General features: G+C 44.3%; 1 protein-coding gene across 1 annotated transcript in view; it reads left to right on the forward strand.

The window, feature by feature from the left end:
- LOC144691381 (integrator complex subunit 6-like) overlaps positions 1-15,060 on the forward strand; it is a 107,442-nt gene that overhangs the window by 60,353 nt on the left and 32,029 nt on the right. Inside the window, exons 11-12 of the mRNA XM_078559424.1 lie at positions 9,849-9,959; positions 14,081-14,296. Of these exons, the coding sequence (XP_078415550.1) occupies positions 9,849-9,959; positions 14,081-14,296 (327 nt within the window). The remainder of the gene's footprint in view (positions 1-9,848; positions 9,960-14,080; positions 14,297-15,060) is intronic.

Raw genomic sequence — 15,060 nt, forward strand, 5'->3', positions numbered from 1 at the left:
TCAAGTGGCTACTTTCCCCACTTATTTTTCTTCTTGCAAGCGGTCACTAATTCACAGGAAGTTATTGAACAGTGAAAGAAAAGATCTTCTATAACCGAGATAATTGAACTGCACATCAGTGAAACCTTTCTTAACCTCAAAAAAGAAAAAAACTGGGTGTGAAACTCTGCATTCTGCGTTTGGCCATTGTTCCAGCAAGAATTTCTTTCTAGTACTTTGGATTCACAAATACCTCTAACCTGTATCAAAGCTATTTGATTTCAAATCCCTATTGCCTGTCATAGAGTCACAGAGGCCCACAGCACAGATAAAGGCCCTTCGGCCCAAGTCTGCGTCTGACAAACAAGTACCCAACTATTCTAATCCCATTTTCCAGCACTAGGCCCATAGCCTTGTATGCCACGGCATCACAAGTGCACATCCAAATACTCCTTAAATGTTATGAGGGTTTCTGCCTCTACCACTCTTTCAGGCAGTGAGTTCCAGATTCCCACCACCCTCTGGGTGAAAAAATTCTTCCTCACATCCCCTCTAAACCACCTGCCCCTTATCTTAAATCTATGCCCCCTGGCTATTGATCCCTCCACCAAGGAGAAAAGTTCCTTCCTGTCTACCCTATCTATGCCCTTCATAATTTTTATACACCTCAATCATGTGCCCCCGCAATCTCCTGTGCTTAAGGGAAAATAACCCCAGTCTATCCAATCTCTCCTCATAACTAAAACTCTCCAGCCCAGGCAACATCCTGGTAAATCTCCTCTGCACTCTCTGTAGTGCAATCACATCCTTCCTATAATGTGGATTCCAGAGCTGCACGCAATACTTTAGTTGTGGCCTAACCAGCGTTTTATACATCTCCCTGCTCTTATATTCTTTGCCTCATCTAATCAAGGCAAGTATCCCACATACCTTCTTAACCACCTTATTACCTGTCCCGCTACCTTAAGGGACCGGTGGACATGCACACCAAGGTCCCTCTGATCCTCGGTACTTCCCAGGGCCCTACCATTCATCGTGTATTCCCGTGCCTTGTTTGTCCTGCCCCAGTGCATCACCTCACACTTATCCAGATTAAATTCCATTTGCCACTGATCAGCCCATCTGACCAGCCCGTCTATATCCTCCTGTAATCTAAGGCTATCCTCCTCACTATTTGACACCCCACCAATTTTCGTGTCATCCACGAACTTACTGGTCGACCCTCCTACGTTCAAGTCTAAATCGTTTATATATACCACAAACGGCTAGAGACCCAACACCGATCCCTGTGGAACCCCACTGGACACAGGCATCCAGTCACAAAAACACCCCTCGACCAACACCCTCTCCTTCCTGCCACTCAGCCAATTCTGGATCCTATTTGCCAAATTGCCTTGGATCCCATGGGCTTTTACCTTTGTTATCAGTCTCCCATGCGGGGCCTTATCAAAAGCCTTGCTGAAGTCCAAGTAGACTACGTCAAATGCATTGCCCTCATCTACACACTTGGTCACCTCTGAAAAATTCAATCAAATTGGTCAAACATGACCTCCCCTTAACAAAACCATGCTGACTGTCCTTGATTAACCCCTCCTTCTCCAAGTGTAGATTAATTCTGTCTCCCAGAATTGCTTCCAATAGTTTCCCCACCACTGAGGTTAGACTGACTGGCCTGTAGTTCCCTGGTTTATCCCTTCCTCCCTTCTTGATTAACGGTACCACATTGGTTGTCCTCCAGTCCTCTGGCACCTCTCCTGTGGCCAGAGAGGTATTGAAAATTATTGCCAGTGCCCCTGCTATCTCCCCGCCTTGCCTCACTCAACAGCCTGGGATACATTTCATTCAGGCCTGGAGATTTATCTACTTTTAAGCCTGCCAGACCACTTAGAACCTCCTCCCTTTCTATGCTAATTTCTTTAATTTTATCACAGTCCTTCTGCCTGATTTCCATACCCACGTCGTCCCTCTCACTTGTGAACACCGACACAAAGTATTAATTTAGAACCCTATCTACGTCTTCGGCTCCACACAGAAGTTACCACTACAGCCCTTAATGGGCTCTACTCTTTCCCTAGTTATCCTCTTATTCAATATACTTGCAAAATAACTTTGAATTTTCCTTTATTTTACCTGCCAATGTTTTTTCATGCCCCCTTTGTGCTCTCCTAATTTCCTTTTTAAGTTTCCCCCCTACACATTCTATACTCCTCTAGGGCTTCGGCTGTTTTGAGCCCTCGGTATCTGCCATAAGCCTCCCCTTTTCTCTTTATTTAATCCTGTATATCCCTCGACGTCCAAGGTTCCGTGGATTTGTTGGTCCTACTCTTGGTCTTTACTGGAATATGTTGGCCCTGTACTCTCCCTATTTCCTTCTTGAATGAGTCCCACTGTCCTGACACAGATTTACCTAAAAATAGCTGCTCCCAGTCCATTCTGGCCAAATCATATCTGATCTTATTAAAATTGGTCTTTCCCCAATTTAGGACTCTGATTTCTGGCCCACCCTTCTCCTTTTCCAGAACAACCTTGAATCTAACAGGGTTATGATCGCTATCTGCAAAATGCTGCCCCACTGATACCTCTACCACTGGCTGGCTACATTCCCCAAAATTAAGTCCAGGGCCACCCCCTCTCTTGTAGGACCTTCTACATACAGGCTTAAAAAGCTCTCCTGGATGCATTTTAAGAATTTCGCTCCCTCTAAACCTATCACACTATGACTAACCCAGTTAATGTTGGGGAAGTTGAAATCCCCCACTATCACTACCCTATTATTTTTACAATTCTCTGAAATTTGCTCTTCTATTTCTCTCTGACTGTTTGGGGGCCTATAGTACACTCCCAGCAATGTGATTGCTCCTTTTTTGTTCTTCTGTTCTACCCATATGGCTTCATTTGAGGAGCCATCTAAGATGTCATCCCTCCTTACTGCTGTAATTGATTCCTTGATCAATATTGCGATACCCCTCCTCTTCTACCTCCTTCCTTATCTTGCCTGAAGACCCTATATCCTGGAATATTGAGCTGCCAATTCTGCCCCCCTCTCAACCATGTCTCTGTAACAGCATTGACATCATACTTCTATGTGCTAATTTGTGCTCTCAACTCATCTGCCTTATTCGTCAGACTCCTTGCATTAAAATAAATACCATCCAACCTTGCCAAGCTCTGTTGTGCCTTAACTGGCCTATAATTTCTATGCCTTCCAGACTTGCTTGCTTTCTCTTCTAATTTTGGCTGTGCATCTCCCCCTGCTGAACCTCCTCTCAGGATCCCATCCCCCTGCCAAGTTAGTTTAAACCCTCCCCAACAGCACTAGCAAACCTCCCCACAAGGATGATGGTCCCATTCCGGTTCAGGTGCAACCCGTCCGCCTTGTACAGGTCCCACCGCCCCCAGAAATGGCCCCATGTCCCAGAAATCTAAAGCCTTCCCTCCTGCACCATCTCTCCAGCCACGCATTCATCTGGACTAACCTTCTATTTCTATACTCACTAGCGCGTGGCACCGGAAGTAATCCAGAGATTACTACCTTTGAGGTCCTGTTTTTTAACCTGTTTCCTAGCTCCCTAAATTCTGCTTGCAGGACCTCATCCCTCTTTCTACCTATGTCGTTGGTACCAATATGTATCACAATTTCTGCTTGCCCTCCCCCTTTAGAATGCCCTGCAGCCGTTCAGTGACACCCTTGATCCTGGCACCAGGGAGGCAACATACCATCCTGGAGTCACGTCTATGGCCGCAGAAAGGCCTATCTGCTCCCCTTACTATCGAGTCTCCTACCACTATTGCTGTTCCCCTTTCCCCCTCCCCTGTGCAGCTCAGCCACTCACAGTGCCATGAGCATAGCTGCACTCCCCAGAGGAACTGTCACTCTCACCGTTTTTCAACGCATAGAAACAGTTCTCGAGCAAGATGCACCCTGGGGATTTCCTGACTACCTGCCTGACACCTTTCTTCTGATTGATGGTCACCTATCCCCCCTCTGTCTGCACTTCCGTAAGCTGTGGGGTGACCACGTCTAAAAATGTGCTATCCACGAAACTCTCAACCTCGCAGATGCACCTCAGTGCCTCCAGCTGCCGCTCAAGCTCCAAAACTCGGAGCTCAAGTAGCTGCAGCTGGTGGCACTTCCTGCACACGTGGTCGGCCACAGTGCAAGCAGCGTCTAGGGCTTCCTACATGTTGCAGGTGGTACATAATAAGGTACTGAGCTGCCCTGCCATGCCACTAGTTGAAAAAAAACCTTACTTTAAGTTAAATACAGTACAAAAAGTTAAATTATTTATGTACTTTAAATAAAAACTAGAACCCTTACGTTTCCTTAGTTTAATCTATTTTAAACTGGAGAAAAACACTTACCCACTACTACTCACCAATCAGCTCTCACCTTTGTGCTGACATCATTTTTTGAATTTCCCTCGCATTCGTGCTGGTTCTCATCTCTCCGCCGCTCTTTCGCAATGTCTTGTGATGCCACTCTTGTTATTTTCAACAAGAACTGACTGCAGGATACTCTTCCCAGACTGCTTTACTGAGATGCTGACTGCAGGACACTTCCCAGGCTGCTTCACCACGATGCTGACTGCAGGACACACTTCCCAGACTGCTTCACCGCGATGCTGACTGCAGGACATTCTTCCCAGACTGCTTCACCGCGATGCTGACCGCAGGACATTCTTCCCAGACTGCTTCACCACGATGCTGACTGCAGGACATTCTTCCCAGACTGCTTCACCGCGATGCTGACTGCAGGACACACTTCCCAGACTGCTTCACCGCGATGCTGACTGCAAGATGCTCTTCCCCAAGCTAATGCACAAAAGAGCTGCCTTTTCCAGCCCTTGTTTAAAATGGGCCAACTCCTTGTGGAACTGGATGTGGTCATGAACCTGTGTTGCTGCCAGATGCGAGTTGCAACATTGCAGCCTAAAAAGCATTCACCTTTCTGTGCAGTAGTAAACAATCCTTTTGAGGCCATTGTTTTTGGAGTTAATCAAGAAAGCAGCTTACAGTCTGTTGCAAGATGTGTGTAGTTTAGTAGGCCTCATGAAGAGGTTGAGTCTTGTATAGATTAACAGGAAGTGTTTATTAACTGCTAGTAACTATATACACATTTACAGTATAAGGCAGGGTGGGGAACCTTTTTCTTATCAAGGGCCACACAGACAAAATCAGTTGCAGGCTACACGCACACTCTGATTTAGTCTTTATTAGAAAGAATGCAGAAACATTGAACTCACCCGCCGTTTTAATGCAATGGCTGAGTTTGCTTTTTCTCGATTCTACGCTGTTTACAATGACTGGTGTTTCAGTCTGAAATACTGCTACTTCCAAAACCTCCTGCCATGTTCACCAGAGGCATGAATAATGTGGGCTGTGACTGCCGCTGGTGGTGACCTTTAACTGGTGGAGTTTGGCTTGCCACGACCACCTCGAGGGCAATTAGAGATGGGCAATAAATGCTGGCCTCACCAGTGACGCCCGCATCCCATGAATGAATAATAAAAAGATGGTAGATTTCATGGTGGGGTGGTCCACCGATATGCCCTGGTGTCCTCCTTTTCTCATCCTCCAGGGAGAGAATGGTCCTGAGGCCAATCCTCAGTGTTACAGGAGAGTAACAGCAACAGAAATGGACAGGGTCACTTTGAAAGAGCAGAACTGGGCCTGCATTGAACGCCAACTGAACTGGTGAAAATAAATGAGTGCACCCCTGGTATAAGGTCTAAGCTAGGAGCTGTCTCCATGCTTGCTTCTAAACATGTCTCTGTCCAGTACAAGACTGCACACTAGACTTGGGTTATGTGTTCCTTTACATCTGTGTGGGTGGAACAGAACCCAGTTCCTTGTTGACCCTTTCTATGCCATACTACACAGTCAACTTTGCAGTGTTGTCAATACAAGAGCAGCTATAGTTTGCTTGTGACCACAGGGAAGACTGGCTACAATTAGCAGTTGCACTGAAACCAATGTCACAAAGCTGCATTAATGTGATGTAACTCCTATTTGTGATGCCATAGAGGGAGCGTGAGATAGTGTTGACGGAGCAGCATTCGCCCTTCATTCAGCTGTACTGATAAAAGTTAACTGGTGATTTATCTCATTGCTGTTTGTGGGATCTTGCTTGTTTGTGTGAAATAGCTGTTCCATTTGTCTCAGCCACAGCACTTCAAAGTAGTTAATTTTAGATGGAAGTGCTTTGAGGTGTTTGGAGACAGAAGCTACTGAATGCTAATAGAAGCCAATGGATAGTTTGTAAATCAAGACTTTTATTTCACTTCTGGATACTTTGCATCAAAATGGTGAAGAACTGAAACTCGCCATGCTAAGGATCTGCTAAACTGAACATTTTCTTAAGCCTGTCAAGTTAGAGATTGGATATTTTCTTCTGTCCCAGTTTACAAAACTGAACCGATCATCAGTGAAACTTGCCCAGTTTTAAATTGGGGAACCATTACCATTTGAAAGAAATTCTGACTTTTTTTTTCCCCCTGCTGATGACTAAGTTCTCATTCAAAAAAAAACCCCTTAAAATATGTTGTATGCTCCTAATTTTTTTGATCCCACGATGGTCTAAATCAGTGATGGGCAACCTAGGCTGGTGAGTGGGCCGCATGAGTGGCAGTCCTTCATCTCAGTGGGCCACAAGGTTGAAATTAGGCATGTGCACTTGCCATGACTCAGAATGAGAATTTGCGAGGCCTGCCGATTCAACCGTAGCAGAGCTTTGGACGCAGAGGGAGCGCACGGCTCTGGCAGTCAATGTTGTGTGCAATCAGCATGCACCTCACTTTATGTGCCAATCAGTTTAGTAATATTGGTAGGAAAAAAACTACACTGATCGAAACCAGCGGAATCTGGCAGCCCTGTGCATGGGCAAAGGTCAACAAAATGTCTTGCGGCCCATGGACCACAGGTTGCCCACCTAAATTCACCGCTCTGAGCAAACCTATAGCAATCCACCAGATCCGGGAAGCTGAAAATAATGTAAACAACGGGCAAAAAAAAGCGGATTTTGTGGGCGGCATCTATTACAACAGACCAAGTATGATGATGTGGTGGGGGTGTTAAGGTTGGCCAGGAAGAGGGAAGCAGATTCCTTTTTTAATGTACATATATTTTTAACAAGTTTCTGCACCATTTATTGCACACTTGAGTGTACGTTTTGAGGAGTAGGGACACATTCAGATAGTTGATGATTGAGGTTTGGGATGATTTGTTGATGGCCCCTGGATTGGAGGGACAGTATCAAGGGTCTTTGAAATGTGGTGATGGACTTTGTTTCAGGCCCTTTGTGGGGCAGGAGTAGGGACTTGAGTTTGTGACTTCAGCGTCCACCTCCAAAAAAGTCGCTATTGTGGACTTCCAGGAATGACAGGCATTAGTAGGCCTGCAGTGGACACTACAGCTTGATGAATCTCTACCCAAAAAGGTTGTATTAGGGATGCAGGATCAAAATGTGTGCTGGTTTGAACCCCTACACCCCCAGAATGCTGTATGGCAAGCTCAATGTTATTTTGCACTTTGTTGTAGATGCTACGCTTCTGTACCTTTTACCCATTGTTTCTTGCCTTTCCTTTTTTTATTCATTTATGGGATGTGGGCGTCGCTGGCTGGGCCAGCATTTATTGCCCATCCCTCATTGCTCTTGAGAAGGTGCTGGTGAGCTGCCTTCTTGAACCTATGCAGTCCCTGTGGCATAGGTACACCCACAGTGCTGTTAGGTACTGTTCCAGCATTTTGACCCAGTGACAGTGGAGGAATGGTGATATATTTCCAAGTCAGGATAGTGAGTGTCTTGGAGGGGAACTTCCAGGTGGTGGTGTTGCCATGTGCCTGCTTCCCTTGTCCATCTAGATGATACCAGTTGCTGGCTTGGAAGGTGCTCTCACAGGAGCCTTGGTGTGATTCTGCAGTGCATCTTGTAGATAGCACACACTACTGCCATTTTGTATTGGTGGCAGAGGAAGAGAATGTTTGTTGATGGGGTGCCAATCAAGCAGGCCTCTTTGTCCTGGGTAGTGTTGAGCTGCTTGAGTTGCACTCATCCAGGCAAGTGGAGAGTATTCCATCACACTCCTGACTTGTGTCTTGTAGATAGTGGACAGGCTTTGGGGGGGTCAGGAGGTGAGTTACTCGCCACAGGGTTCTTAGCCTCTGACCTGCTCTTGTAGCCGCAGTATTTATATGGCTAGTCCAGTTCAGTTTCTGGTTAATAGACAGCCCTCCCAATTTTGGCACAAGCCCCCAGATGTTAGTAAGGAGGACTTTGTAGGGTTGACAGGGCTGAATTGGTCATTGTCATTTTCTGGCGCCTTGGTCGATGCCTGGTGGCTGGTCTGGTTTTGTTGCTTTTTATTGACTTTTAGGCAGTTTGACACAATTGAGTGGCTTGCTAGGCCATTTCAGAGGGCATTTAAGAGTCAACCACATTGCTGTGGGGCTGGAGTCACGTGTAGGCCAGATCAGGTAAGGACAGCAGAATTTCCTTCCCTAAAGGGCATTATTGAACCAGATGGGTTTTTAATGACAATCAACAATGGTTTCATGGTCATCATTAGACTTTTAATTCTGGACTTTTTTATTGAATTCAAATTGCACATCTGCCGTAGTGCGATTCTAACTTGGGTCCCCAGAACATTACCCTGGGACTTCGGATTGCTAGTCCATCGACAATACCACTTTGCCACTGCCTCCCTTTTTCAGTGGCCTTGATCTTGTATCCAAGCTGCAATAATACTGTATTTTCTGTTGACCTGGAAGCAAATGTTGTAGAGAGGATAGTGATTTGTCCATCAGAGCATGTCAGCAAACTGAAGATAGTTGGTTGTTTAGCTTGAGTTTTGGAGGCGATCTTTAATTTGGAGTTTGCAAATACTGGAAAGGATCGGGATGGACTCAGTTTTGGGGAAAGCATAATCTGCCTTCTGTTAAGTTAACCTAGTCTAATGATGCTTTGTAATATTGTGTTCGAAAACTATCAGAACCAGAGGCATCTGGAAGCTTCCATTGTCCTAAGCTGGGGAAAAGGCCAGCTGGCACTGACAGATTTCCAGGAATTGCAAAGTTCTTTCCAAATGGTTGTCGTTGACTTTATTAGATGTTTTGGGGTTCCCCTTTCTGCCTCTTCCGGGAGTAAACTAAGAGCAATATGTGTTGAGATTGTCTGGGATGCACTGCTCTTCAACCCAGCCAAGGGTAGTGAGGACAGATCTGCTCCAGGGTAGTATTCCCTGCTTTTGGACTTCCCAGAAGTAGTGCCTGAAATTTAGGAAGCTAAGATTGCCTTAATCCATGCAGAATTGCAGGTGGCTCCAGTATTTACTGTAGACTGGCATTCTAAGGTGCAAAGTGTACAAATTTCTAACTGTGTGCTTCTGTCATGTGGTTTCCCAGACTAGCGTAAGAAAAGTATTGAGCACCCTGTTCTTATCTCTGCTGTAGTCATTCAGCACTGGTAGGGAGACCACCAACTCCGCTATGCCGAGGAACTTCGAATTTCACTCAAACAAATGAATAAATTGTTCAAAAATGACATTCAAAGGCAAGTTGGTCATGATGTTTAAAAAGCTATTCAACATGTTCAGAACGACAACAGTTTTTGGATGTTCCCAACATTTGGACTACTGTTAGGATCTACTGTATGTGTTTTTTGGGTTATCTAAATTTCAGTGTCTTCCCCTTTCAAATGTGGCAGTTCAAACTTCATGTTTTTGGTTATTTGGACAACTGTTTGTGCAATGTATAGGAAGGTAACTGTGACAAGTGAAAATTCACCATAGACCGTGTTTTGATGATACCCTGAAAATTCATTAACTTTTATTTAATAGGTTAATGTTTTAGTAATGATTTTGTTTGATCAACAGCCTTTGAAAAAGGCGCTGAGGATGATGGGAGCTCCTAACCTGATTGCAGAAGGTGTGGATTATGGTCTTAGCTACAGCGTCATTTCTTACCTCAAAAAACTTAGCCAACAGGTAGGATGAGAATCTATGACTTTTTTGTGATTTATCTAACTTAGTATTTCCTAGCAGTCTTCCCAGACTGTGTTTTCCTCTCGTCAGTAGGGCAGCACATCGTCCATCCGCAGGTGGTTTCAAACTCTATCTCCAAAGGATAAGGTTGACCAAGGATGAAAACAAAAGAAAGAAAGCCACTCCACATTGAGTTGAGTCTCTCTGACTAGTCACTGAGCAGGTGTTTTTTTTATATAAAGCAAAATACTGTGGATGCTGGAAATCTGAAACAAAAACAAAAAATGCTGTAAAAACTCAGCATGTCTGACAGCATCTGTGGAGAGAAAGACAGACAGAGTTAACGTTTTGAGTCCGCATGACTCTTCAGAAGTTTTTTTTTATTCATTCATGGGATGTGGGAATCGTTGGCTGGGCCAGCATTTATTGCCCATCCCTAATTGCCTTTGAGAAGGTGCTGGTGCGCAGCTTTCTTGAGCCGTTGCAGTCCATGTGGTGTAGATGCCCCCACAGTGCTGTTAGGAAGGGGGTTCCAGGATTTTGACCCAACGGCAGTGAAGGAACAGTGATATATTTCCAAGTCGAGATGGTGAGTGGCATGGAGGGGAACTTTCAGGTGGTGGTGGTGTTCCCATGTGTCTGCTGCCCTCGTCCTTCTAGATGGTCGTGGCTGTGGTTTTGGAAGGTGCTGCCGAAGGAGCCTTGTTGAGTTCCTGTAGTGTTGTTGAGGACATATCTTTCCATCTCTGGCCTGCAGCAGGGCCTTTTGGCAAGTGGTTGTATTTAAAGTGCCCAGTTTACTATAGCGGTTTCCATCATAGATTTATTTTGTTAAAATAATTCATTTTTTAAAAAAAAAGAAAATGGCAGATTCCATCACAAAATTGGGACAGCGTTGTCTGTGTCCTGGTCCAATTATTTCCTAACCTCCAGTTTCCACATACACACTGACACCCAACTCTACCTCACCACCACCTCTCTTGACCCCTCCACTATATCTAAATTGGCAGACTGCTTGCCTGACATCCAATACTGTATGAGCAGAAATTTCCTCCAACTAAATATTAGGAACCTTAAATCTTTTAGTCTTTGTCGCAAACTGTTCCTGAACCATCCACTTCACCCTGAACCAGACTGTTTGTGACCTTGGTGTCATATTTGATGCCAAGATCAGCATCTGACCACATTTCCATGCCATCACCAAGACCCACCTATTTCCAGTTTAGTAACCTAATGGGTAATGCTTGCGGACAGAACGAAGGTGTTCTGCAAAGCGGACACCCAGTCTGCGTTTGGTCTCTCCAATGTAGAGGAAACCACATTGGGAGCGCCAAACACATCTTCCCTTCACCCCCTCTGGCGGCATTCCATAGGGATCGTTCCCTCCGTGACACCCTGGTCTACTCCTCCATCACCCCTACACCTCAATCCCCTCCCACGGCACCTTCCCATGCAACCGCAGAAGATGCAACACCTGCCCCTTTACTTCCCCTCTCTTCACCGTCCAAGGGCCCAAACGCTCATTTCAAGTGAAGCAGCATTTCACCTGTACTTCCCTCAACTTAGTCTACTGCATTCGTCGCTCCCAATGCGGTTTCCTCTACATTGGAGACACCAAACGTCGACTGGGTGACCGCTTTGCAGAACACCTTCGTTCTGTCCGCAAGCATTACCCAGACCTCCCTATCGCTTGCCATTTCAACACTCCACCCTGCTCTCATGCCCACATGTCCGTCCTTGGCTTGCTGCATTGTTCCAGTGAAGCTCAATGCAAACTGGAGGAACAGCACCTCATCTTCCGACTAGGCAATTTACAGCCTTCCGGACTGAATATTGAGTTCAACAATTTTAGATCATGAACTCTGTCCTCCATCCCCACCCCTTTCCGATTTCCCCCCCCCCCACCTTTTTTTCCAATAATTTATATAGATTTTTCTTTTCCCACCTATTTCCATTATTCTTAAATGTATTTCCATCCATTGTTTTATCTCTACCTTTTGGCCTTTTTCGATTCCTTCACCCCATCCCATCCCACTAGGGCTATCTGTACCTTGCTCGTCCTGCTTTCTACCCTTAATTAGCACACTCCTTTAGATAATATCACCACCTTCAACACCTTTTTGTCTGTGACATCTTTTGGTTATCTCCACCTATCACTGACCCTCTATCCAGCTCTCTTGTCCCAACACCACCACCACCACCACCCCATAACCAGCTTATATTTCACCCCTTTTCTATTTTTCCTTAGTTCTGTTGAAGAGTCATGCGGACTCGAAACGTTAACTGTGCTCCTCTCCGCAGATGCTGCCAGACCTGCTGAGTTTTTCCAGATATTTTTGTTTTTGTTTTCGATTTCCAGCATCCGCAGTTTTTTGCTTTTATCACACCAAGTTCTGTTTACCCATCATCTTGCTGCCCGCTGAACTACATTGCCTCTAAGTAAAGCAATGCTTTGTTTCTAAAATTCTCAACTTTTTCAAATTCTTCCATGGCCTGATAGCGCCCTAGAGCTTTTAAGATATCTGCACTTGTAATTTTAATCACTCAACTATAGGCAGCTGTGCCTTCAGCTACCAAGGCCCTAAGTTCTGGAATCCCCTCCCCTAAACCCCTCTCTCCTCCTTTACAACAATCCTGTTTTGTTGCCCAAACAGCTTGCCTAACATTTCCTTGTGTGCCTTGGAGTCAGATTTTGTGGTGTTAATGCTCCAATGAAATATCTTGAGAATTTTTACTACATAAAAGATGCTAAAGGTCTGACAGCATAAAAGGCCACTGCTTAGCCTTCTCTTCAAGTGAAAAGAGACCAGCTGGTTCATTGTTTCCTGATGGGTTTAGCCTCACATTTCTGGGATTATCTCTGTGAGCTTTATTTTTTTGCACACTCTCCAGTGCCTCCATATTCTTTCACTGACTTAGATGTGAATCTATGCTGCAAACTGCCCTCGAAGCTAAGCTAGTGCCAACCAACACCTTAAGAACTGGTGCTATTACGTAGCAAGCATGTTTAGTGACTTATTTGCAGCAGGTACTACCTGAAGCCTGCCTGCTGTAATATTTTCAGCCTGATTTGGTGCATCAGATGAACGTAGCTGCAGTAACTACCTATAGTGCAACAGTGACTTTACTTTAGGATATCCTGGGATTGGGAAAGCAGTATATAAATTCAAATTCTTTCTTTACGAACATACGAATTGGGAGTAGATGTAGGCCGCTCGGCCCCTCGAACCTGCTCCGCCATTCAATAAGATCATGGCTGATCTGCTTGTAACCTCAATTCCACATTTCTGCCTACCCCCAATAACCTTTCACCCTCTTGCTTATCAAGAATCTATCTACCTGTGCCTTAAAATATATTCAAAGACTCTGCTTCCACCACCTTTTGAGGAAGAGACACTCAACCCTCTGAAGGAAAAAAATTCTCCTCATCTCTGTTTTAGTTGTACGGCCTCTAATTTTTAAACAGTGACCCCTAGTTCTAGATTCTCCCACAAGAGGAAACATCCTTTGCACATCCAACCTATTAAAACCCCTCAGGATCATGTATGTTTCAGTCAAGTCACCTCTAAACTCCAGTGGATATCAGCCTAGCCTGCCCAAACTTTCCTCATAAGACAGCCCACCAATTCCAGGTATTAGTCTGGTAAACCTTCTCAGAATAGGAAGGTTCTGTATGCTTATATGTATATATGCATATGTGCATCTGTCATAAATAGATTTTTACTGAAGGAGGAAATTATTTAATTTTGTTTCTATGGATATGTTGATGTTGATTTGTTAATGGTATATTAATTATATTGTTAAGATACAGAAGTGGAGGGCACTGATTAAGTACCTAGAGCACTTAGGACAGTGGGTTGGTAAGTAGAAGGCAGACATATGTTTGTTTATAGAATGCAGCATTACATATCAAGAAAAGGATTAGCGCCTAGTTTCATCCTTCACCATTTGGCTCAGAATCCAAGTAACATGGATTCAGTCATTCCATAGTGTTATATAATTCAATTTCTTAGCACAGCGTTTTAGGTTTTGAGAAAGTTATTTTTGAAATACTTTGTTATGCAGGCGTTTGTCATGAATTTTAAATCGTTTACCCTTATTTATGGTGTCCTTCCAATTCTCAGGCTAAACTAGAATCTGACAGGATCATAAGTTCAGTGGGTAAGAAGCCACTTCAAGAATCTGCCATTAAAGTGAAAAACAGAAGCAACAGCCTCTCGTTAGCACATCGAAAAGACTTGAGGCAGATCATGATGGGGATCACGGGGGAGCTTCCTTACAGACTTTTGGATTTAAACGTAAAGGAGTTTGCTGGATTCCAAGTTGGGATCCTGAATAAGGTGAGACACCTTCCTTGAAGGTATTTTTAATCTGAATTGAACTTGGTGAATGTTTTTTTTCTGCAATATTGTGGTTTTTGTCTCAGTCCAAAAGTCAGCAAAATAGTTTGAAAGATTTAATTTTTTTGTAGGACTGCCAAAGGCTGATTGCTTGAATCTAGATGGGGAAAAAAAAACCCTTATAGTTTTGGAAATCACTTGAGGAGCCCCCACAATGATCAGATTGTTCGGTCCAAAGCCTAACTGACAAACTCACTGTGAACATTTAAGATTTATTTCCTATTTTCTGATACTTTGCTCCTATTGTGTAAATTTAAAAAATTATGTAGAGCACCCTGGTGTCACATTGCCTACCATATGATGAGATGTTGAGTTGGAATCTCAAAGACTACAATTCTCCAAAGCAATAGACATTTATTTCTAAAACAAAAACAGAAAATGCTGGAAAAACTCAGCAGGTCTGACAGCATGTGTGGAGAGAGAAACAGTTGACGTTTCGAGCCCGTATGACTCTTCAGAGCTACCTCTCCACAGATGCTGTCAGACCTGCTGAGTTTTTCCAGCATTTTCTGTTTTTGTTTCAGATTTCCAGCATCCGCAGTGTTTTGCTTTTATCTTTGACATTTATTTCTAGTTATCTACTGGGGTTAAATATCTTTTAGAAAGCAGATGCTGAACAAGAATTACTAACAGAACTTTATTGTGAAGGAAAGAAGCACTGTTATGATCCCCATAGAGACCAATAACCCCAATATTTGAATTCT

Source organism: Cetorhinus maximus, chromosome 16 (genome assembly GCF_964194155.1).
Source record: "Cetorhinus maximus chromosome 16, sCetMax3.hap1.1, whole genome shotgun sequence".
NCBI classification, from domain to species: domain Eukaryota; kingdom Metazoa; phylum Chordata; class Chondrichthyes; order Lamniformes; family Cetorhinidae; genus Cetorhinus; species Cetorhinus maximus.